This window comes from Prionailurus viverrinus, chromosome F1 (assembly GCF_022837055.1).
Source record: "Prionailurus viverrinus isolate Anna chromosome F1, UM_Priviv_1.0, whole genome shotgun sequence".
Classification (NCBI taxonomy): domain Eukaryota; kingdom Metazoa; phylum Chordata; class Mammalia; order Carnivora; family Felidae; genus Prionailurus; species Prionailurus viverrinus.
Genome location: NC_062577.1, coordinates 16,003,906 through 16,029,226, shown reverse-complemented (window position 1 = coordinate 16,029,226; position 25,321 = coordinate 16,003,906). Strand labels below are relative to the sequence as shown.

General features: G+C 41.7%; 1 protein-coding gene across 3 annotated transcripts in view; it reads right to left on the bottom strand.

Moving 5' to 3' along the window:
• The window catches only part of PAPPA2 (pappalysin 2), a 272,063-nt gene that overhangs the window by 119,173 nt on the left and 127,569 nt on the right, over window positions 1-25,321 (bottom strand). For 2 of the 3 annotated variants that reach the window (XM_047841337.1, XM_047841338.1), the window contains 6 exons: window positions 24,698-24,819; window positions 21,147-21,636; window positions 17,837-17,965; window positions 14,254-14,345; window positions 10,229-10,419; window positions 8,137-8,283 (listed from right to left, as the gene is read on the bottom strand). In XM_047841337.1, coding sequence (XP_047697293.1) covers window positions 8,137-8,283; window positions 10,229-10,419; window positions 14,254-14,345; window positions 17,837-17,965; window positions 21,147-21,636; window positions 24,698-24,819 — 1,171 coding nt within the window. The remainder of the gene's footprint in view (window positions 1-8,136; window positions 8,284-10,228; window positions 10,420-14,253; window positions 14,346-17,836; window positions 17,966-21,146; window positions 21,637-24,697; window positions 24,820-25,321) is intronic. The other variant, XM_047841339.1, reaches the window with a different exon arrangement.

Sequence of the window (25,321 nt, the reverse complement as noted above, 5' to 3'; positions counted from 1 at the left end):
TGATTCAATTTTATAACAATTAAGATTGTTCAGCATTTTTGATAAATTGACCCACTTATCAATATGAAATATCCCTGTTTTCCTCCGGTAACACTCTATTTTGTCAGATATTAACATAGCACAGAAATTTTCTTACAGTTAGAGTTCACATGATATACAATTTTTCACTTTTACTTTCATTCTGCATGTCTTTGTATTTAAAGTGTGTTTTCGGGGTACCTGGGTGGCTCAGTCAAACGTCGGACTTTGGCTCAGGTCATGATCTCACAGTTCGTGAGTTCGAGCTCCGTGTCGGGATCTGTGCTCACAGCGCGGAGCCTGGAGCCCGCTTCCAGTTCTGTGTCTCCGTCTCTCTCGCCCCTCCCCTACCTCTGTTCACACGGTCTCTCTCTCTCTCTCTCTCTCTCTCTCAAAAACAAAAGAACATTAACAAATTTTAAAATAAAAATAATAAACTGTGTTTTCATAAACGGTATGTAATTCTTTCCATGTTATGTAGACTGACAATCTCTACCTTTTATATGGCATTATTAGGCAATTTGAATTTAATGTAATTAATAGCATCCTTAGTTTTAAGTCTGCCAGAGGGTATTTGTTTTTTATTAGCTGTTTCTTCGTTCCTCTTTTCCTGCTTTCTTTTGAGTGAATCAAGTTATTGTATCATTGTATTAATCTTCATGTATATGTGTATTTTTAATGATTGTTCTGGAGATCATAATATGTATATCTAACTTACTACAATCTACATTCAAATAATATTACTATCCATAGTGTAAGGACCTTACAGCCATATTAACTCCACTTACCACTTGTCCCTTATAATAATACATATTATTTCTGTGCAGGAGAGGACGGTCAAGCTGTCACTGAGGTTGCTCGACTTCCCGTTTCACACACTCATGCTTCCTTCCCTTCTTTTCCACAGATGTTGGTACCCAGGCCGCTCCTTAATAAACACCTGGCACACTAAGTTCCATCTCAATTTTGGTATACGTGCTGACGAAGCAAGCACCTAAATTCCATCTCAGAATCTACTCCTACAGCATCCAACCTGCCACAACCAAAGAAGATGATCAAACTTCCCCCCATCTTCGAAAAATTTCTTTTGATGTGGTTTTCACTCAACCTATAGCCCATCTTTTATAAAATTTTGGAGGAAGAGGTAGTCTGCCTCTGTTTCTAGCCTCTGTCTCCTCCCCTTTCAATCTAGCATAGCCCACAGTCCCACTTACCCACCTCCGTGTTGTGTCATAAGTAGCCTCCCCCCAGTCACCGGATACATTCCAGTGGACCCCTAGGGGATGCCTGAAACTGCAGATAGTACCAAACCCTATATTTATACTATGTCTTTTCCTATACATCATACCAGTGATGACATTTAATTTATAGATTAGGCACAGTAAGGGATTAACAATAACTAATAATAAAATAGGACAATTGTAATAATGTACTATAATAAAAATTATATGAATATCTCTCTCTCAAAATATCATTGTACTTCTTCTTGTGATAGTGTGAGATAATAAAATGTCTACGTGATGACATGTGAGGTGAATGACCCAGGCGTTGTGACATAGCGTGAGGCTACTACTGACTTTGTGATGATGTGTCAGAGGAGGGTCATCTGCTTTTCAACCGCGGTTGACCGCAGTCACGGAAACTGCAAGAGTGAAAACACGGATGAGGGGGTGCCACTATGTTACCATTACGCTCCCAATTACCAAGGCCAAAAGCTAACATGGCATTGTTCATTCAAGCAATCGCCAAACATTCTGAAGATTACAACAGGGAAGCTCTGTGCTCAATGCCTGACATAAAACCATGACTATACATGGTCACTGCCCACAAGTTCCTAGAATTCATCAGATGAAGACGGAGAAAGGAGAACAGCAAAGTATACAAACGCTGTGACAGAAGAGTCTGCTGAGGAGGCGCATAGGAAGAAGTTACCGATTACACTAAGAGGGGCTTGGGCAAGAGGTTCGGGAAAGGTCAGACTATAAAAGATATAATCCATGAGCTAAATCTTAGAAGATGAATATGTGTTTCTTAGAGACACAAAACAGAGAAAGCACTTACAGAGAAAGAAAAACACGAGCTCCCTACCTGAAAGGTCATGGAGATGTGAAAACCTCAGAGTATTCCAGTACTGAAAGCAATCTGTTATGACTAAAATGATTAAGGCGTAGAGTGTGTGTGTGTGTGTGTGTGTGTGTGTGTGTGTGTGTGTAGAGGAGTGTGGAAGATGGGATAAATGGGGGAATTCAATGAGACAAGGTTTATCTCTATCTCTCTATGTCCAGTCACCAGGCCCTTCTGAGTCTGTTTTGTAGTTACTGTGTCTGTACCATATAACTTACGACATTTTGTCTTCTGGAGTATTTGTGCAACATGGCCATGCAGTGTATGTACCTCAAGGATAAAGATGGTGACTCATTCAGCTTTGAACTTCTCTATAGTATAATATTCTATTCATTTTCGCCAATGTTTATGGAGTAGAATTAAAATTGGCCCTGTTATGAGGTGGAAATAAGGCAAGTGTCTATCAACATCTTTAGTATGAACTGGACACGTGATCCAGAGTGAAGGTGGGCACGCTATAACCCATGGGCCAAATCTGACCCACTGCCTGGTTTTGTATGGTCTGTGAGCTAAGAATGTCTTTTGCATTTTCCAATGGTTGAAAAAAAAATCAAAGAAAACCAATGTGAATAAGGTGAAAATTATATGAAATGAAATTTCAGTGTTCATACATATAATTTTATTAGAACACAGCTATGCTTGTTCATTTATATACTGCCTGTGGCTGCTTTCATTCTATAATAGCAGTGTTAACAGAGTTGTAAGTAGTTGTAACAGAGACTGTATGGCCCATGAACCCTAGAATATTTATTATTTTGCTCTTTATACCAGCTCCTGGTATGGAGGAAGGACCGTGGCATTTTGGGATAAAGTGGATTTGAATCTGAATCTTATCTGTATCTCTATTAACTATGTTATCCCAAATGTTTAGCATCTCTGAGTTTTCAGATAATCATTTTTAGAATGAGTAAAATCACATCTCTGATAGAGAGCTTGTATGAAAATTAATAATAAGATACCTGGAACAGAAAAAAATATCAATAAATGTGTTTCTCAACCACCACCATCCCCACACCCCTGTGTGGTATCACAGACTCTTTGAAATCCAATCAATTAAATGTAATACATTTTCTGTTGAAGATTCATACTCAGTGTTTGGCTAGTTGAACCCAAACAAAGAAAAGAAGGAAATAATGGTTTATAGGCTTTAGGTTTTACACAGCAAAGGCTTCACATAGCACATGTTTCCAGCAGTGGTCTATAATTTATAATTGATCTTTTAAATATTATATTCAAAATACTATAAGCATACTATATTTAAAATACCTAACTACTTTCTGTTAAGATTGCTAACCAGTCCAGCCTGAGTGAGACCATTCCAAATTGGGAACATTTTAGAACAGCCATGAAAATAAATATGAACATATGATTTTGCATATGTTGATGGGCTCTCTGTGTAACCAAACAGCACCTCCTTCTCAGATTGCTTCATTTGTTGTCTGTATTGCTGAGATTCAAAGCACTTTCTGGAAGGAATCATTCCCTCTGTTTCTTTCTCTATCCCCCAATGGCACCTCGAGTTATAATATGCACTTAATAAATCCTATGAATTAGGTCCATAGATACATTGTCTTTGAAGAATTTAGAAGAAAAGCAACAAAAGAAGACAAGAGGGCTTTCCTTCCAATTCCACATGTTTTAATTTGTTTTCTTGCTCATGTCATGTTCTCATGTTTATCCCCAGTGTTCAATTCTGGGTCTGGCATATAACAGGTGCATAACGCGTGCTGACTGAATACGGCAACATGGTATAGAGGAATAAACATGCGATCATAGTCAAGAGGCATGAGTCTGATCTTCAGTTTTACCATTTGATTCTTGAGTAATGTAAAAAAAGCACTTTGAGACGAATTCTTATTTTTCTAATCTATAAAATAGGAAAACAACTACTTTGCCAAACTCAGAGCTACTGCAGGGATCAAATTAAAAAGCACATGAGAATGCACTTTGTAAACTATAGTGGCTTTTAAAATGTGCTTATTACTGTAAATAATAAAAATTTACATGTTATGCCTTATAAAAGAAATTCCTAACATTTTGGTGTATTGGTTTGAGATTAGATGAAACCAAAGAAAACTAAGAGAGACAAGTTCTCAGTAAATGAGGACTAAATTGAGAAATTTGTTGGGAAAGTAGCATTTTAGTAAATGAAGGATTTTGGAAAGATATTTTCAAGGCTAACGTTTTTCAGTATAGTTGTTTCTCACTTGTACAATAAATTTGTCTCTGATCCACTACATGCAAATCATATGTGTGTGTCAAATCAAGATTAAAGTAAACTAAAAAAAAAATAAATAGTCAGAAATCCTATAGCCCTCAGAAAACTTGTGGAAAAAATCCCCAATGAGCTTATTTTTAGAAATCACTTCCTAATTTATTTGGTATTAAATGGATTTGTAAAAACTAAATTTTATTAATAGGTTTGATATATTAACTCCCAAATATATTTGTGATTTTTTCATATATATATATATATATATATACACCCCTACATCATTTGTAGTAAAAACAGGGTGCACACCGAAAATATAAAATATACATGGTAGTTAACTGACATACATTAAAAGAATTCCAGTTGGAGACTTCTGCTTCTAGCTATGAGGAAATAGCTTATAATAGAACAAACACTTCTGTCAAGAATAATTATAAAATATGAATAAAGTAAAAAGAAATTTTTTTTATTTTTTTAATGTGTATTTAATTTTGAAAGAGAGAGAGAAAACAAGCAGGGGAGGGACAGAGAGAGAGGGAGACACAGAATCTGATGCAGGCTCCAGGCTCTGAGCTGTCAGCACACAGCCTGATGCGGGGCTCAAGCCCACAAGCCATGTGATCACGACCTGAGCTGAAGTCAGACACCCAACTGACTGAGCCATCCAGATGCCCCAAAAAAGAAAAAAGTTTGAAAACATGTGAGAGCAACCACAGCAATCAGGACTGAAGAGACTTGAAAAGCAAGAAACCACATTGAAAGGAACCTCACATTCTGTGCCACTTTTGCCACTGAGGTATTTTTCAAACTCTAAGCTCTGCAGAATAAGAGCATAAGAAACTAAGCGGGAATTGGTGGGTGAGAGGCCAAAAAGCCAAACAGTTTTTACCAGACACATACTGCTGAGGAGACAGAAATTGTACTTCAGAGACTATCAAGGTGGAGGGCCTAATCCAAGCTTTTATTTGAGACCCCTAAAAAGGGGAAAAAAGGAAAAGGGGAAAAACATATCAGGGCTCACTAATACAGAAATTTGAAGCATCTTTTCTTTTTAATTTGTTTAATGTTTATTTATTTTTGAGAGAGAGAGAGACAGAGTGCAAGCAGGAGAGGGGCAGAGAGAGAGGGAGACATAGAATCCAAAGCAGGCTCCAGGCTCTGAGCTGTCAGCACAGAGCCCAACAGGGCTCGAACTCACAAACTGTGAGATCATGACCTGAGCCAAAGTCAGACAGGTAACTAGCTGAGTCACTCAGGCACCCCAGAAATTTGAGTCATCTTCATTACTGATTGGATTAAGATGTTCTTTCCCAAATCTTACTACATGTTTAAAAAAAAAAAGTAAATGATCTTGAAAGGAAGATATCATTAGCCACAATCTCTACAATAATATTTAGTTAAAACTTTATTCAATATGAAAGTAAATGAGGCTAAATGAATGAAAATAAAGAGAAGAAACAGTCAACATAAACAGACCTCAGGTCACCAAGCTATTCGTATTATCAGGCACAGACTTTACAATTATAGGGATTAATATATTTTTAAAATAAACTATAGGATAAAGAATTTCAAACAAAATGAGAATCTATACAAAAAGTTAAATAATAATTCTAGAATTAAAAATACAATAACTGAAATTAATAATGTAATAAACAGTTTAACAGCCAATTATATGGAATAAAAGTTGTGATTGTGATTAGTAAAACAGAAAGTATACCAGTATGAAATAACCAGACTTCAGCATGAAGAAAAAGGGTAAGAAAAGTAAAAAAAAAAAAGAAAAGAAAAAGGAGAAAAGATATACAGCAAAAGGTCTACTGCATGTATATCTAGTGTCTAAGAAAAGGAAGAAAGCACAGATGGGCAAGTAGAGACATTAAGTCACAGATTCAGAAAGTTTGACAAACCATTAGCCAGATATATACAAAGGAAAAACAGGCCTTGGAACATCATAGTAAAAGTGCCGAAGACAAAACACAAAGAGAATATAGTAAAAGCATCACAGAGTAAAAGACATTGCCTTCAAAGTTGTATATAGCAGATTGATAGCTAACTCTCCAAAGAAAGTATGAAAGTGAAAAGACACTGGGATAACATCTTTAGGTGATGAACAAAAACAACTGGCCACTTAGAATTCTATATACCAAGCAAAGACACCCTTGGAAAATGAATGTCAAATAAAGATACTTTCAGCCGCACAAAAACTGAAAGAATACATTGCCAGCACACTCACATAAAAAGAAACGATGGAATTTCTTTTTCACGCTAAATAAAAATGAGGAAAGCATAGAAATATGGAAAGGCCCGAAGAGCATTGGGCAGGGTAAATATTTAGCTATTTTTAAATCATTATTAACTTTAAAAAGCCAGGAAGCAGTAAATGGAGGTAGAGTATCCTCAGGGGCTCACTGCTTATGAAATTATGAGAGCTCTAATTCATAGCAGAAAATTGTAAAGAAATCACATAAATTAAGAAGACAATGACAGACAGCCCTACAAAACTGAGCAAAAGATTTGAATACGACCTCCAAGAGAAAAAAAAAAGAGAAGTATACAGAAATGGCCAATATATATTTAAAAGACCAAACTCATTAGGCAACATATAAATCCAACTGACATGATGGAGGGGCTACTACCTTTCTATGCCAAACAGAATGGCTAAAATTAAGGCCTGAAATATCAAGTACTGATGAAAAATGTGAAGCATCTGGAATACTCACAAGCCTCTGGTGGGAGTATGAATTAGTACAACCACTGTGGAAGACTACTTGGAATTATCTACTAAAGCTTCTCATCTGCCTACCAACGATCTAGCAGTTCCAAATATACCCACCTGTTTATATATGTTCACCAAAAGAAATACAGAAATGTTTCTAGCAGAACTATGTGTAACACCATAGAGAAAAACTGGAAATAACCCAAACGTTGACCAATATGGACACACAAGTTTGGTGTACTCATACACTGGAATGCTACATGGCAATGAAAACGAACCCTACTGCTAAATGAAGCAGCACTCTAGCAAATGAAATGTTGAGTAAGAACGAATGAGACACAAGAAGTACGTACTGTAAAGTTCTTCACATAAAGTTCAAAAACAGGCACAAGGGGCGCCTGGGTGGCGCAGTCGGTTAAGCGTCCGGCTTCAGCCAGGTCACGATCTCGCGGTCCGTGAGTTCGAGCCCCGCGTCGGGCTCTGGGCTGACGGCTCGGAGCCTGGAGCCTGTTTCTGATTCTGTGTCTCCCTCTCTCTCTGCCCCTCCCCCGTTCATGCTCTGTCTCTCTCTGTCCCAAAAATAAAACAAACGTTGAAAAAAAAAAATTAAAAAAAAAAACAAAAAAAAAAAACAGGCACAATAATCTATGGCAATGGAACTAAAAAGAGTAGATACCTCTGTGGTAAAATCACTGACAAGGGGAATAAGAGTGATTTATGGGGTGATGTCATACTCTTTCTTGATCTGTGTGGTGGTTAGAGAGGATGTTCACTCTCTAAAAATGTATTGACCTGTGCATTTTTGATTTTTTGCACTTTTCTGTGTGTATGTTACACTTTGTAAATGGGTTGACTTACAAAGAAAGAAGCCCAAAATTCAAAAAGAGGTGAAAAAGAAACCCAAAATATAAAACCTCAGAGAAAAACAGAGGAAATTTCCCGAGAAGCCAATCCAACATATCACTTTACACACACACACACACACGCGCACACGCGCGCACACACACACACACACACACACACAATCTACCCACAGCCTTCACAAACAACCATTTGGTTCACTTACTTTGAGCCAAACCTCCTCCTCCCTCTCCAGGCTACCTTCTGTCTGCTCACTCCTTTTATCCTGAGGTCTGTTTCCATTGGTGACACAGGGAAACCAGCCAGCGAGAGGACGGTGCTCTGGTAAATCTGGATGGTATGACGTGCAAATCTGAAATGTAATTTCAATCAAAAATTAAATGTATAAGGTGAGAGAGAAGTAAATACAATGACTCTGTAGCTCAAAACCAAAGTTTTCCTCTCTTTCTGAGTGCCTAATGATCACACTATTGGCAGAAAACTTTTCTCTAAGCAGAAGAATGTCTCAATGCTCTCTGTTAACCTCAAGATATAATTTACCTGGGTAGAAAAACACACATGATAACTCTCAGCCTACCATCAACCCAGATATCTTGCCCAAAGAACAGTCCTGGAACATTTTAGGCAACTGCTCCTAGAATTAGCCATAGAAGTCTGTCCAGGATGATGGTTATATCCTTACTGGGCAGGATCCACCAGTCCGAGGAGTGAGGCTACTGAGTCAGAAACCATTAAGCATTCAGCTGGGTAAAGGAGTCAGGGAACAGAAACACCAGAAAATTTCTCCACTTAATACTTAAGGAAGATAGACAAGCTAGACTAAAAGCCACTTCAGAGAGCTGTTACTAACTCAGAATCTCCCAACTTTCCTGGCTTCCTGTCACTGGGCACCAAGAACTCTTGAGAAAGATGCCAGATTTCACTGAAGAAGTGTAGTGAACATTGCTAGCTGCCTCCCCATATCCATTTCCCCTTACTTTCTTATTAGGAAACTCTGATTTTGTTCAAGGTGGCAGTAAATCCAGTTACAAATGCTCATCTCCTCAGAGACCTTTACAACAAAGGGTGATGACGTGACCTGGATGTGACCGATGAGATGTTGGTGGAAGTCTATAGTGTTAAACGTCCAGAAAAGCTGCCATGATTGTTTCCCAATAAAAAGGGAAAGACTCAGTTAGCATATACGTACTTCTTGTGAACTTCCCCCATCTTCCTGCCTGAAATGCTGACTTCATGCCTGGTGGAGTCATCTTATGAATAGGAGGAAGAAAGCTGCAAGCCAAGGATGGAAAGAGCTAGAATCTAGAAGATTCCAAGGTCCTTGAGGAGTCTCTCGAACTAGAGCACCAACTCCTGGCTAGTTTCTCAATCTCCCGGGGCTCTCCTGAAGTATACAATGCAATGATTTCATCCTGGCCTAAAATACCAACAGAGCTAAATCACACTTCCATTGAAATGATGGGATTGCTTATTGTTATGATGAATGGAAGAGTTTAGTTGGCAATGGATGCATCTGGAATAGTACCCAAAAGCCAAAGCCCTTAATCTTCTTTTCAGTATTCAACTCTAATTCATAGATGTCAGTCCTTAAAGTCCTTGGAGGATCTCCTATTTATTTAGGTGGATATTCATGGAAAATTGTATACCAGAGGATTTGTTTTTAGTACTAGCTCTAGAATTTCTTCAATAATAACAGTCCTTTAAATCAAGTTATACTTTGATCTTTAATATACTTTAAATTTCATTTGATCCTTGTGACAAACCATTGAGTTAAATGCAAAAGTTATTACTATCCCCATTTCACATATGAGAAAATTGGGGCCCAGAGAGGTTAAGTGACCTGTCAAACCTCGTTTAGTGATAACAGTAGTAATACCAGTGAATTCAATATTGTAATCCAGGCATTCTGACTCTTTGCTACTTCTTTTTCTTCTTGTAAAATAAATTCTCCCGTATAGAAAGCCCAAGTGTAATTTCTGATATTTGTACATCTAAGGTTAATTTTGCGATGCTTCTCTGTAGCTTGGAATCAGCGATTGTACAGCCAAATGTTCCTAGATGAAAACTAGTAAGGGTAAGTGGGGTAAGGGAGGTGTGGGGGCGGGGTGGGGGGAGATTAGATTTAATTGCTAGTCCAGAAATTTTTCATTTAATGTTACCTTATTCCGAGTTCAGTAGGGACTAAATTTGATGTCAAAGACAGGAAAGAAATGTAAGCCCCCCCATAAAGCACGTGAGAGAGAGAGCCCCTTTACAATTCTGCTCAGCCTTCACTCCATTCTTCCGGCTTGATTTACCATGGAATGAGGTTCTCCAGTTACCAAGGAAGCAGGACACTTCTTGTCTTCATGAGAGGAATAAGCTTGGGTGGCCCACTGATCCACATATCCTTTGGGAGTATAGAGGCCACAGTCTATGATGCTGGTTTCCTTCTCAAAAGGTTCACATATCCCATCTCCCTCATATATGTAACATAGGCTTGGCTCCCCTGGCAAGAAATATTGTATAACATTTCAAAAAGTGTTCATAGATGTCATGGAAAACTCATTGCATTTTTTCTCAAGTCCACAAAAGAAAATGCTGTTACTGCCAGCTAGCTTAATACCCACCCCAAACATACAGACAAAACGATGTGCGTGCACACACACACACGCACACACATACACACACACACACCTTCCTAAAGAAGAAGGATTCTTCATGGGGAGAGGAGTAGAATCCATCTCTATAATAGAAGGTATAGAAAGCAGTGGGATTTGTGAATAAAGAATAGCGAGAGAAAAGTAACCGTAAGGCTGGAGGTAGAAAGAAATTTGAAGGCATCGTTAAGCAAGATCCCGAGGGAAGGAGGGGATATAAGAGTAGAAGGTAAAAGAAGAAAGAGAAGTTAAAGAAATGGTATGATGGGCTATGTACGTGGATCCCCTTCATGGTTCTTGAAGTAGTAAAGTATTTGAGGGATTTGTTTTCCATTACTCTTTGTGGCTGAATCGTGTTTCCTCAACTAACTGCGCCACTGCTCTGAAAGAGACAATATGGGCACTGGGTTTTCAAGGCTTACATGCCTCTTCTTTCCTTTCGTCTTACAACAACCATGCGGGGTGTGCATTTTTTGTTTGTGTCATAAATAAGGAACATTTTGCCACAGGTCCCTTGATACGTAAGTAATCGAGCTTGGACTGGAGCCAGGCTCACAGAAGGTGGGCGCAGTGGGGTCTCTATCAAGCTGAGGCCGAGGCACTGCCTTCAACAGCAAACAAGTGAGGAGCGAATCTGTAAGAAAACCTGCTGGAGTGTTAGGAAGCGAGCTTGTATTCCCTGGACAAGTTCCACACTTGCTCACCAGAAAACTCCTCCTAAGTGAATAGTACCAACTACAGACATGTAAACTAGCTTTCTTCAAGTGTGGAAAGCTGAGGTACAGTTAGAAAGCCACTTACTGAGTTCTGGTCCATTTTCTACCAAAACGTAGGACAATTAACATTAGTGGCACGATTCTAATCTCCTATTTCTACTTTAAGTAATAGGACAAGATGACAGGACCAAGATTTGGAAACATAGCAACATATAGGTATACATTCAGTAACATCATTACTAAAATTCACTGTTACTATACCATTCTTGTTATTTTTAATTCTTCACAGCAATACCACAGGGTTGCTGAAGTAATTTTCTCAGTGGCTCATCAACATGTAGCTACTAATTATTTTCCTTCACAATTTCTTCCAGTCTAAGGCCCTTCTGCTGTAAATCTGTCTCTACTTGCCAGGAATAAGCCAATGTTCCCAGGATGGGGTTCTAAGCTTATTTGGGGTTTTAAACTCCTGCATTCCATCCAACCCATGGCCTTCCCAAATCACTCCCCTAAACCCAAAGCCAATATATGTGCATTTGGAATGACTTTCCCATGATGATTTCTCTCTCTCTCATATATATGCATATATATGTATTTACACATGTACATGTATTCATGTACATAAATGTGTATTTAATATATATGTTTGCATTTATGTATATATAAATGTATTTTATATTATATTTTATAATGTACATATATATATGTCTTGTTTCTCTATTTATAACACTGAATATTTCTTCTTGTTTCTATTTTTTTCACCATGGACTTAAAATTTTTGCCTGTTTTTTCAAGTCCATCTAAAAACAACAGGCCATTTAAAAATATATATATTTCACCATGGTCCCTTCAATCCTAATTTTTGAGAAAGAATGGAATATAACTATATGCTGCGCCATGCTATGAGCATATTATACAATGAAACAGAAGTCTAACTGTGGAATGGATCATCTTAGCCTTACCCAGTAAAGTTAAAATAACTTAGATGCAGTCTTACTGGATTTGGAGGCTAAGGAAACAGGAGCCAAGTTTAATGGGATCAAATGTGTTAGAAACAAAACAAGGTGTACTGTTAAGTTAAAGGAGGCTTGAGCTGTACCGGAGGAGACACAGCATTAAGAGGATACATGTGTGCATGTATGTGTGTATGTGCATATTCAATGAGCCCATTATGTTACCACACACACACACACACACACACACACACACACACTGCAAACAGAGGTGGCATTAACAAATACTTGTGTACAGAAAAGGGGAGGTAATCGGTTCGGTGTATTCTGTACAGCCAGACCACATCTGGAGTATTGAATTCCTTTCTGGGCATTGACCACATGAAACATGCCAGGTTAGGGTAAATAGGAAAGGGTCTGGAAACCTAATCACATGAGGGGATGTTTGGATTGGAAAGGAGAATAATGGGGAGGCATTTCAAATATCTGAATGGTAGTCAAATAAAACAGGGAAAAAATTATCCTCTGTAGTTTCATAGCAGGGCAAAAGCACTTGATTAAGCATGAGGAAAGCTGGGCTCCAGTGCTGGCCCTTCAGAGCCTCCTTGTATGCCTGTGGATTAGTCACTACAATGCTCTGAGCCTCAGTTTCCAAATCGGAGAAGAGGAGAAGGATCGTATTGCAACAGATAAAGCCATTCTTAAGTAGAATGGTGCATTTCAAGATGTGTCCTTCACTGCTAGAAGTATGTAAGCAGAAGCTAGAGGCCTCTCTCTCAAGAACTGGCAGGAGAGATTTCTACACGGGAAGGAGGCCAGACTCCAAATCCCAGTTAGACTGCACACATGAAGGGAGCAGGGCCTCTATCAGACTCGTGGTACCTGGCGGGCACTGCCTATGTTTTGTTAGATGGACGGATGAAAGACTCCTAAGATTCTATAATTTTGTGAATCTACTCATAGCAGGAGAATTTGCGCATCCTGTACAGTATTTTACACCTTAATTATACATTATTACAATCATATCCTACTTTACCTTGCGATTTAGAGGCATTAAGATATTTTTCAAAGCATCGCTCTTTACAAAATTTTGGCGAATGGTTACGTTCCACAGAAACACTGCAACGTATACAGATGGGAGTAAAAAAATAGTTATAATCTACATGTAAGGAGCCCATTGATGATGTCTTTAACCAGAATTGGGAGAAGTTTCCTAGATGGTCTTCCTGCATGGCAAGAACCTAGAGTCAAAGCCACCTAGTGATAACTTATTGCTAGTGATTTGCCGGGATTAAGCGGTGTTAGGACTCCCCGTCATCAGTCATTATCTTACCTATGAAACAGCCGCCAAGAGATATCTTGCAGTCTCTTTGGCTTAGAATGTTTCCCGCACTGATTTTTATGTAAAACCTCTGATTGTGCTGCTTGGCTGGTGTTTTGGTGGTAGACATGAGGACCCAAGGGCAATCCTTGGTAACATTAATCAAGGAGGCAGTGTATCCCAGTGGTTTATATTTAGATTCTAGAACCTCACTTCCTTGGTTCAAATCCCATATTATTTAAGCTCTCTGCGCCTCAGATTGATCTCCTCATAGTTCATGTAGGGATTAAATGAGATACTATAGGTGGGGTGACTGGGTGGCTCAGTCAGTTAAGTGTCTGACTTCAGCTCAGGTCATGATCTCACGGTTCATGGGTGCAAGCCCCGCGGGGGGCTCTGTGCTGACAGCTCGGCGCCTGGAGCCTGCTCTGGATTCTTCATATCCCCCTCTCTCTGCCCTTCCCTTGTTCATGCCCTCTCTCTCTCTCCTCTCAAAAATAAACATTAAAAAAATTTTTTTAATGCCATACTATAGATGAAAGTTAGTGCCCGCCTGGCACACCACAGACACATCAAATGTCATTGTTGTTATCATTCAGCTATATGTTATAGAATATCAAAAGCTCACGGAAATAAGACACGGAGACGCCTGCAGAAACAGGACATAAGCCTAGGTGGTGGTCCTCCACGCACCTGCGCAGTGGAAGCCTTCCTCCAGCTGGCATGCCCTTGAGCAGCCATCTCCGCTCAGAAGGTCCCCATCATCACATTCTTCTCCCAGGCTCCTGGAAGGTCAAAACATACATTCTTATATACACACAGGCATAAAACAGTTTTCTTTTAAATTATTAAAATCCCTCATTATACATTAAAAAGTGCAAGCTGGAGAAAAGCAGGAGCTAAGAGAATGCTCTTACATAAAGAGTAGCTCACGTCTCAGAAACATCTAGGAGATCCATGGGGGTCCTTCCAGGGTTTCCGGTAGATGGCATTAAGCTAGAAAAGGCCTGCCAGCCCTATGATGAGTGAAATCTTAAAAACAGCTGGTTTGGTGAGGAGGAAACCTGCCTGTCTATATGTTGTTCTGTTTTCTATTCTCTTTTATCTGATATTTCTTTGTGTTTTCATTGTTTTATTCTATCTAGACACAGTTGCTATTAAAGTTAGGGTTTTGGGGCGCCTGGGTGGCGCAGTCGGTTAAGCGTACGACTTCAGCCAGGTCACGATCTCGTGGTCCATGAGTTCGAGCCCCGCGTCGGGCTCTGGGCTGATGGCTCAGAGCCTGGAGCCTGTTTCCAATTCTGTGTCTCCCTCTCTCTCTGCCCCTCCCCCGTTCATGCTCTGTCTCTTTCTGTCCCAAAAATAAATAAACGTTGAAAAAAAAATTAAAAAAAAAAAAAGTTAGGGTTTTGTAAGCTTGAAATCTTCTGTTTTATATACCAAGAGACTCAGCAGCCTGATTGCTGCCTGGTCTCCGTCCAGGGCAAAGCTAAGGCCCCTTCAGGTCCTGACTCCCTACTACCACCTGGTGGCAGCTATCATATATTGCAGGGGAGAAATAAATACTGGGAGAAGAAAAATGTCATCGTTTTGTTTTGAACCTGAAAAGCTGACACAGCTGGTGACTAATTTGGATTGGGGTGGGAGAGTTAGTTTAGACTGAGGGCTACAGGAAGCATGTTATGGGAACAAAACAGGTAACACAGATGTGGCTACTGTAAAATGGATGGAGGGTTACCGTTTTTTTCTTCTTGACTTTGCACCAAAACGGACACATATTTTAACTCCAGTAGACAAAGGGTTTGGGCATGCTAACGTGCTTTCAGATGAGGACATAACTAACAGCTCTAACCATTGTCTAAAGTGTGCCTCCCCACAGGGATGGAGTGATGATTAAGTTATTGGATATGAGAATGCTTTCATACGAATTAAAAGCATGCTATGAACGTAATTATATAATAATGTGTTAAATGGTAGGATGCCAACGGAGAAAGGATAACAGATATGAAAAACAACATGATTGAAGAAATCAAGGAAACTTCAAATTCCTTCTTTCTTGGAAGATAAGCCAGCTGAGGCACTGCTACCCAACAGAAAGATGAGCGTCACATACATCATCTTTCATTTTCTAGTAGTCACGTTAAAAGAAAGAAATAGGCGGAATTAGTTTTAATGATACATTTCATCAAACTCGAGACATCCAAAATAGTGTCATTTTAGTAATGTAATCGGTATGAAAATTATTAATAAAGCACATTACATTCTTTTACACATCCCACATCTTTGAAATCTGATGGGTATTTTTCACTTACAATACATCTGGGTCCAAACACTTGATCTGTATTTAGATTTCATAAACTCTATTGTTGGAAAAGTAGATTCATCTACCCAAGTTGTTCCAAATATATTTAAAGGTTTTCTGATAACTGAATCAAGTAAGTTTTTAAATTAAATTTAAACTACTTAAAATTAAATAAAATTCCGTTTCTTGGCTGCACTTGCCACACTTCCACACGTGGCTTGGATGTCCCACATGGGCAGACTGAGATGATCGCTTCCAAATAAATGTGGCTCACAAGTCCAGGGCCTCCACAGTGTTTGCTCTGATGGTCTTACTGCAGTGTTACCCAGTGTGACAAAAATATATTATAACTAGTCTCAGGATGACTTCTTGGGCATCTGTGATCCCCTTAGATTGAATCCATACATTTGTCAAGCTTTAAACAGTGGGTTAAACAATCTGCATGGCTCCTTCTTGCTGTGTGTGGAGTGGAGGCCCTGCCTCTGGCTGAGACAAAGCTGTAATTCACAGGTTTCTTCCCAATGGGTGGTGAACCTTTTATGACTCTTTATAGGGAGGGAATACAGGCAGGAAACAGGAATGTTTGGACGAGGAAACTTGTGAGGCCCAGCAGCCAAGCAGATGCTGCTTCAGGTGAAGCTGTTTCAAGGCACAGGAGAGAAGGTGCAAGTTGGGAAGGGCTCTTCAGCCCTTCCTGTCCCCAGACCCCCAGGCAGAGGTGGCATCCTGGGGCCTCCAGGCGGCCACCATCAGAGAAGTGCGGTGGGAGACACCTAGGGCAGAGTGTTTTGCTCAAGGAGGCTTCTGCCTGGGTAGTCCTGGTAACCAAGCCTCCCAAACACCTTAACTGGTGGGCGGCAGACTTCGAAAGAGGCGGCCAGAGCAGGGAGAGCATCAACAGCAGCCAGCCTTACTCTGTGCACAGAGCCCCGGGGAGGAGCCCAGCAGAGACGGAGGAAGCTGGGTGCAAAGCTGAGACCGCGGTAGGCAGAGGTAGCAGCCAACTAGCAAGGTCGGGGTATCTGCGAGGTTTGCCTTACACCAAAGGTTAAAAATCTTTGAACAGGCAAAGAAACAGGCAGTGTTCAGTGATGGCTAAGCAATGCGATGGGCTCCCAAGAAAGGCTACATACAGAACTGCTTTCTACTAGGGCATCAGGATACTATGTGTTTTCACCCAGTCTGGGAAATTAAAAAGAGGCCATCTTATTAGCATGAAGAATCTAAGACACATCACAGCGCCTGGCCATCCGGTCTCCTACTGCCACAGTTCTATACAACGAACATATCAGGTCAGACGAGCATTCAGGACAGGTTAATACAGGGCGACTGGTGGGACATGGGGGCGTTTTCAGTGCTAGATTTGGAAAAGTCCCAGACAAACCGGCGTGAATTAGTCCCCTAGGCTGATACCACAAAAGGGAAACAGAAAAAGGAACACGGTGTGTTAAGAAGGCAAAGTAGTGATTTCATCCTTACCTTGGTAGTTTTACAGAATGGCTGTAAATACACTGCAGTCAGGTCTCCTAGGGGTCAAGTGAGCCAGTGAAGCTCAGAACACTATAGGGACTTTCCCAGGTCACACAGCTAGTCAGGGGTATGGGACAGGACACTGATTCGAAACACACCCTCACCTGGTCTTTTAGCATCATGTGACATATAACCTTCTCCCTTATAAATTCCTTCCCTCAGTCACTGTCAGCACTTGTCCTTTGAAACCTTAAGAGCTGCCTGCCACCCCCTGAATCAGCCCCAGTACCTCAGTACCCTGCAGTGAGCTCTAAATAAAAGTGAGCTTCTCCTCAACTAAAATGTGAGTGATCTCTCAAGATCACTACCAGGTCCTAGATTTCGTTTGATCACATAGTGCCTCCAATTTCCAAGACAAGTCAAACTGAAACTCAAGATTAACCCTCCTGTTCAGGGTAGGGCAGGGCATCCTTGCTCACACATTCCCATGTACCCGCTACTCACCCTGCCACCTTCCCGTCTCCACAGTAAGGAGCTCCATGGATGTGGCTCAGTGGAGGCGAGGCTTCTCCTAGTTCTGTTCCAGCTCCAGCTTGAACTTGGTACCGATACAGCTGCCCAGGTGTGACCTCCCTGTGGAAACCAATGAGCCGTGACCATTACATCCAGAAAGTGAGACGCTGCCCTGGGTCCTTTGCAGATGGCTTGCAGGGGTTTAAAAGAAATATTATGGGGAACATAAATGTTAAACATATGCTACATTATGTAAATCCAAGTTTGGGCACACAGCCTTACACAGCAGCAGAAGGTTTGCAGACATATTGGTTTCTGTATTCCCAGTATGTCCCATATAGTATACATGCAATAAGTGGTTGCTAGAGAGAACCACCGAATTAACCAAGGATGGCATTTCAAGTATACCTTTATCGTGTTAAAAAAAACAACCACAAGCCAACTATTGGAAAACCAGCCATCTGCATTCTCGAAGTAATCAAAGACACCGAGGAGGAAAGCGTTAGTGTTTGGACTCAGCAGGATCCTTCCTGGGTCTTCGGGTCACAGTTTTCTTGGGTTTCGAGAGAATTCTTGTCTTAAAGAGTCTGAGTCCTCAGAGGGAAGGACAAACTCTTTCCTAGAAGGAGGTGACAACAGCTTCTGCCATCATTCCTGGGATGCCAAAAATCCCACAACTAGGAATATGTTAAATGACTTCCCACCTCTAGCCCTGCCCAAATTTATATACACCAGGAATTGGGTTTTATTGGTTGACACCAGAGATGGAAGGAATTTATCAGACTCTCTCTAGAACCTGAGCGCACTGATCAGGTAGAGGCATGAAAGACTGAACATTTAAGTGGGGGTAAGGGACTCAAGAGAGGGCTGCCGTTTCCAAAAACAAACTCTGCCCTTCTCTTAATTTTGCTCAGTGCCTGCGCGGATTGGAAAACTCCCACCAAAGTCAAGCTCGAATGGGAGTTACTTAGGAGGACAGGATCCCAGAGGGTTATGGGGACTGCCATGAATGGCCGCCACAAATCTCCTGCTTAATGCCGCAGCCAGCCAACGGGAAATACTGTGGGGTCTCAGAAACATCTTTAAAAACCTCCCTAGTGGCTTTTGATTATTTTAATAGGAAAGACATCTAAATATTAAAGACTTTTCAAGCTCCACATCGGCTTTTTTTAGGGAAACAATCTTCTCACGAGAGTGCCAGATATTTCAAAAGCAAAAGCAATTTTTTATTCTAATCAATTCTGATGGCTCCCTTTTCAGAGTGGTTTCTGTCAGACTTCTCATCCAGCCACGCATAAAAGTCTCACACTGCCCCGCAGCTGGGAAAAGATTGGCCGGGAGCATCAAAATGTGTTTACGCTTCTTGTGGAGAAACTCAGCAGCAGGTTGCCCGAACCTTCAATGACCTGAGTTTATAAATGGCACCGTGTCACAAAGGAAAGGGAACCAAAACAAGACTCGGTCATAAAACTGGATTTTAATCCTGAGTCTGCCACAGGTAGCTGTTCAACCAAATTGAAGTCTTAGTTTTCGCATCCACAAAATGGGGTACGACTGACTTTAAAGGTTGTGTGTGTGTGTGTGTGAATGCATGCATGGACACCATGTTAGATGCCAAAGGTCATTTTAACTGCCTTATTAGAGAAGCTTGAAAACTGATTTTTCTTTTTAAATCTGTCCCATGAGCTCCCCTCTCATTTTCATGAGCTTTGTGCCCATTTCATTGCCCCCCAGGTGTAATTCAGAGAGCAGGTATGACAAGAAAACTGGAGTAAAGCTCAAGGTGGACGTCGTCCTCTACTTTCGAGCAGCTATGGTAGACTGCAAATTGGCCTCGGTTCCTTCCGTCCCACGTTCACGCCCCTCCGCAATGTGACGTCGCTATTCCTCCCATCAAGAGACAGAGTCCATTTTGCCGCCCCTTGCGTCTGGCATTGACCGTGTGACTTGCTGTGGCTAGCGGGACGTCAGCACGAGTAACGTACGAGCAGGTGGGGGCTTGCCCCCCCTGCTGCTGGTGCCCTCCCATCCACCGTGAGGACAAGCCCACGTGAAGCCTGCCAGGGAATGAGAGGTCATGGTCGTCTTCCCAGCCCTGCTGGCTGTTTCAGCTCAGCCAACAGGTACAGGAGCTTGACCGGGACCGTCTCCGCTGACCATGCCAGTCCAGGTGACAGCACACAGCCAACCCGAAGGATCATGAAAAATAGTGTTGGTGGGGCACCTGGGTGGCTTAGTCGGTTAAGTAGCCGACTCCTGATTTCAGCTCAGGTCATAATCTCGTGGTTCATGGGATCCAGCCCCGCGTCAGGCTCTGCACTAACAGTGTGGACCCTGCTGGGGATTCCCTCTCCCTCTCTCTCTCTCTCTCTCTCTCACTCTCACTTTCTCCCCCTCCCCCACTCGTGTGCACTCTCTCTCTCTCTCTCTCTCTCAAAATAAATAAATAAAACTTAAAAAAAAAAAGAAAAATTGTGTTTGTTGGTTTAGCCTACTTCATTTTGTGATTATTTTCAACGCAGCAAACACTAATCTAGCACCTCTGATACCATTTTTGTTTTACCCCAAGTTCTGGGCAGTCTCTGAGGAAAGTTATAAGGCGGGGGTAATGTGCCTTTGGGGATACAAACCTTCTCCTTTAGACCTTGAGCTCCTTTGCGCCAATGATCTTACCTTACTTAGTCTGTGTTACCAGCACTGAGCACACAGTGCCAGGAACACAGCACAACTCACTAAGCGTAGAAGGAACAGAAGAAAGAGAAAAGGGAGCTGGAAGGGAAAGAGAGAGAGGGAAAGAGGGAGGAGCAAAAGAGGGAAGCGTGAAATACACATCGGGAATGAGTCTTGAAATGAAGGTGTGCCTACAGGACACTTGGCTTCCTCGCTCAGCTATGAAGAGTTAACTACCATCTTCAAATGGTAGAGGAACTGTGGCAGATTATCCAAAAGTTACAGCAAGGATCAGAAATTAAATTGTGTCACTAGACAGCAGTCGACTCTGATCAACTTATTTGTGGCAAATACTTTCAGTCCAGCAGAAGCACCTCAGAGAACCTCTTTTTTTTTTTTCCCATGATCCTAATGATGGCAACATTACTCGGAATACTTGCTCGCCCCTTCCTGGGAAATATTTTTCTTCATCTCAGATACGCCACTTTATAATAAAATCCCCTCTGGGATTCTGAACATTTCTCCAGCTAAGGGCATGTTGGAATGGAAAAAAGTGGGAAAAGGGAAGCAAGACCCACTCCCAAAGCCCCAGGAAGCCCCATGGTTTAGAAAGCCCTACTGCCCAACTCACACGTCCGTGAACTTCCTGTGAGGATTTGTCACCACCATGGGCAAGCCATTGGCAAATGGGGGCTCACGAAGAACCTGGTACCTCACAGGCCTGCAGCCAGAGCACAGGGGACTATGGGGCTGGGAAGTTAGCAGAGCTGCGTCAATCTCCATCCGCTCATCAAAGGTGTAGACCTTCACCCCCGAGACCTTCCCATCCACATGCAGTTTGATAGTGAGTGGGGTGTCACAGAAAGTGTCTAAGGGGCCCAGGTGCACAGACTCCTGGTGTTCCAGCAAGATCTCTGTGTCAAAGAGTGCCTGGGAGGAGTCCATGGAGAGGTAGGTGACCCATAGGGTAAGGGTGTCAGCTTGGACCGGGTGCTGGAAGAGCAGCTCCAGGCTACAGCCTTCCGAAGGGCAGGGGACCGTCATGTTCATATGGTACAGGTGGAGCTCGGGACTCCAGGCCTGCAAGCTCGGCTCACAGGGCTGGTCCACGTCTGGAGGCCCTGAGGGAGGTGAACAGAAAGACAGATGCGTCAGGAACTGCCATTAAGTCTAAAAATGAGTAGCTCACATGAGCAACCAGAAAGAAGAAAGAAGAGAGCTTTGAGCCAATCCCCACAGAAGTTGGTCGACGTCGTGGGGTAGATCTTCAGTCCTACTGAGGACAAACGTGTGACAATTTAGAAGTATTGTGTCTTCCTCCATACCCCTCTACATGGGGCCTCTAATAAGTGTAGTCCAGCAAGGCTTCCAGAATGGAGCGGGCCCACGTGGAAACATGAAGCTAATGCAGACAAGGTAAGTCATGTCCTTAAAGAGTCCTTGATCAGAGGAGAATTATTTGTACTGAGTTTATTAATAATGTATGATAAATCAATGCTTCTGAACCCCTGTTTTATTTATTAATAAGGCCAATGTTTGTTTCGGTCCGTCACTACATTTTGTTTAACGAGGCTCTCTGCAAAACTTTTTTCATTCCCTAAGATCACACCTTAGCAGTCCTTCCAAATGACTTTTAGCCGAATTTTACAACCATACGTTGAGATTTCCCTTTTAGTTCAGGTATGAGCAGTTAGGTCACTGCATGGAGGAAACTGCAGGCAGGAAATAGAAGCATGTATTTCTGAGTGGGGAGAAAAATAGACATTCAGTAGCTAAGCAAAAAAGGGACGGTCAAAAATCAAATATTGCAAATATATTAAGGTGAGTTCTGTGAAAATAATCTATACAAATGGTGTTCTTTCATATCACACAAGGGGAAATTCATAAAAAAGTGCTAAATTAGAATCAGCATAGTCACAATCTAATTGGTGCCGTGCCATTAGCTGTGTGACCATGGTTAAGTCTTTATAAGCCTCAATTTCCTCACTGATGAAATAAGTACTATTTAACCCCTGGGTTACTAGGTTAGTGTGAAAGACCTATACAATGTTCCATGGAAACATTTGCAAATTACATTTGCAAAAACAGAATTATTTAGCCCTTCAGAATTTGGAAAATAAAGAATGCTCCAAAACCCAGAGGAGACAAATTCAGATGTGTGGGGTGTGTGTGTGTGCATGTGTATGTGTGTGTGTGTGTGTGTGTGTGTGTGTGTGTGTTATGTCTCACAGTCCTTATTATCTTTGGCCTGTACTGTAAATCCATTCATTCATTTATTCATCCATTCAACAAAAAATGACTGTGTACCTCCTTTACACCTAGCACTGATCTGGGCATCGAAGAAAGATAAGCAACAAAGATTAAGTCATAATTCTCACAATAGGGTGACAGGGCACAATACTAGACAAAGCAGTAATGGCATCTTTGAAGAAAAATGAAGAAGGATAAAAGGCTAGAGAGGGATAGGGTCTAATTTAGATTACAGAGCCAGGAGTTCATTCCAGAAAGATATTTAAGCAGGGAATGTGGTTCCATTTTCTCTTCTTCATTGCATTTTAGAAAGCAGTTGGTGGTCAGTAAGTGTTCGTTAAGTAGGTTTGGATCGTATCTGTAGATATGCGTGTTTGTGCACACTCTGCCGGGGAGTCAATCACTTTCATTGTGTATATTTTAAGTACGACTGGGTTCTCCATCTTTTCAAAGCAAAGGAAGACCAGTATTTCTTAGTGGTATTTTCCAACAGCTGTCCCCAAAATATTAGCCGAGTAAAACCCCTTGGAAGCCAACCCAACAGCACCACGGTCTCAGAACATTTTTATCATGGTAAGACAGGAAGCGGAGGCCTTGAAAGCTGACTTGATTTGCCTCGAGACACGATTCAACAATTAGAACCCAGACCTTCTAATTCCTTTCACCTCTACCACATAACTTTAAAGTCTGCCAAGAATTAAGAGGAGAGAAATTCAGAGCCAGGGAGTTGAATGGCCATTAAAACACTAGTACAGGACAATCTGTTTGCCACAGAAAAGACTTTTTATGAAATGCCAATCTCCACATGAGTCCAACACAATGCCAATGTGAATTTCAGAGTCGTTTTCCATTCTTCCTTGAAAACTCACATCTGAAAAAAGTTCTATATGTCCAATCAGAATCAAGTACAATGTCTCCCTCCCAATTTCTCCTTGAGGCTCCCGTCATTTGAGTGACTGGGAGCTCAAAGGGACATGTTACAGACACTGTTGACTCTAAAACCACTGTCCTTTTTCTTTTCTTTTTTCTTTGTCAGAATCAAGAGTGCAAACTAACTCAAACAGGACTGTGTCCAATCCATCTCACTAATCAGTTTTCATGATCTTAATAAATACAAGAAAAAGAAAAAGATGACAACGAGGTAAACACTGAAGATGATGGAAATGGAAGAAGTCAAGCCATTCAATGGAAGGTGCTAAAACCCCTGTCAACAGCATTTTCCGGACTTGAACTAGGATAACATTTATGCTTGAATTTGTCCTAGAGGCCTTGCTGTACGTATGTGAGTGAGTATTAACTGAGAAGTATGGTGAGGACCAGGAAAAGGGACAGCTAAAAACACTTTCCCCCTCCTAGAGTCTAGGATGTAACTTAGATCACATCCAAAGCACAACCAGTACCCCGTGATTAATGGACTCATAAAAGAGCATAGATGAGAACGATCAGTTTGGAACACCTAGTCCACCCCACCCCCACCCCCACCCCCACCCAGACTGGCTTGGGCCGAACATCGGTGTTCCCTGCAATGTGTTCTCTATTACTCTCCTGATAGAGATCAGCTTACACTGTTATGTGGCAAGGCAGCTCTGTGGGCTGGTAGGGGTGCGTAATACTGAACGCCTGAGCTCTCATCCTGAAGTCACCCCCTGAGCTCAGCCGTCCTTCTCCATCCCTCTGTCCTCTATGCTGACCTCTGCTCTGCCACAGCCATCGGGCCTCCATGCTAAGCACACGTGGGACACACGAAGGTACCAGACAGTCTTTCCCAGGCCCCTGGAGACATATCCAGCAAACCACACACACACACACACACACACACACACACACACACACACGGGCTCCCTTCTTCTCACCATGCCACTGCTCCCCCCTCCCCCCCACCCCCATTCTCAGCAGCCACCAGGTATAAACAAAAAAGCTATGGTGCTTTACCCACAGCCTCCTCTGGAGTCCAGTAACCTGAGGAGTCACACACACGCCGGGAGGAAGCTGCGTGCACGTACTGACGGAATGTCCCATCTTCAGTGCAGGCACCACACACGCTGCCTGGGAGCCTGGGAAGATGAAGGGGGAAGGGACACAAGGAGAAGTAGTCAGGTGAACTGGAATCACAAAATTCGAAATTTGGAAGGCCTCTGGGGACGGGGGAGTGGCGAAGGGTAGTGAGGCCCCGGGGGGTAACTGGGGGTAACACAACTGTTTCTCAACTCATTTCCTTCTGGGGTAGACCTCCTCTTTTAAAAATTCATAGTGACATGAAAATCTCAAGGTTATGAAGCAGAAGAATTTAACTAAGTCATAAAGGAGGCCTGTGGAGATGAAAGCGGACAGCTTCTATCCTAGGAACATTCAACCCAAAATAATTATGATCTGAATCTTTCAGCATAAGACCCCTAACTAGGCTGACTTTTAATAACCCATCCCAAGACCCCTTCCATTGCTCCCAACTAAAACAGACAGCAATTTTCAGAGTAAACTCATTAACTATATGTGGCCTTATGTTTTAAACTCCCCACTTGATGTATGAAAGTCATGTGAAATGTGATGCCCCCTGGC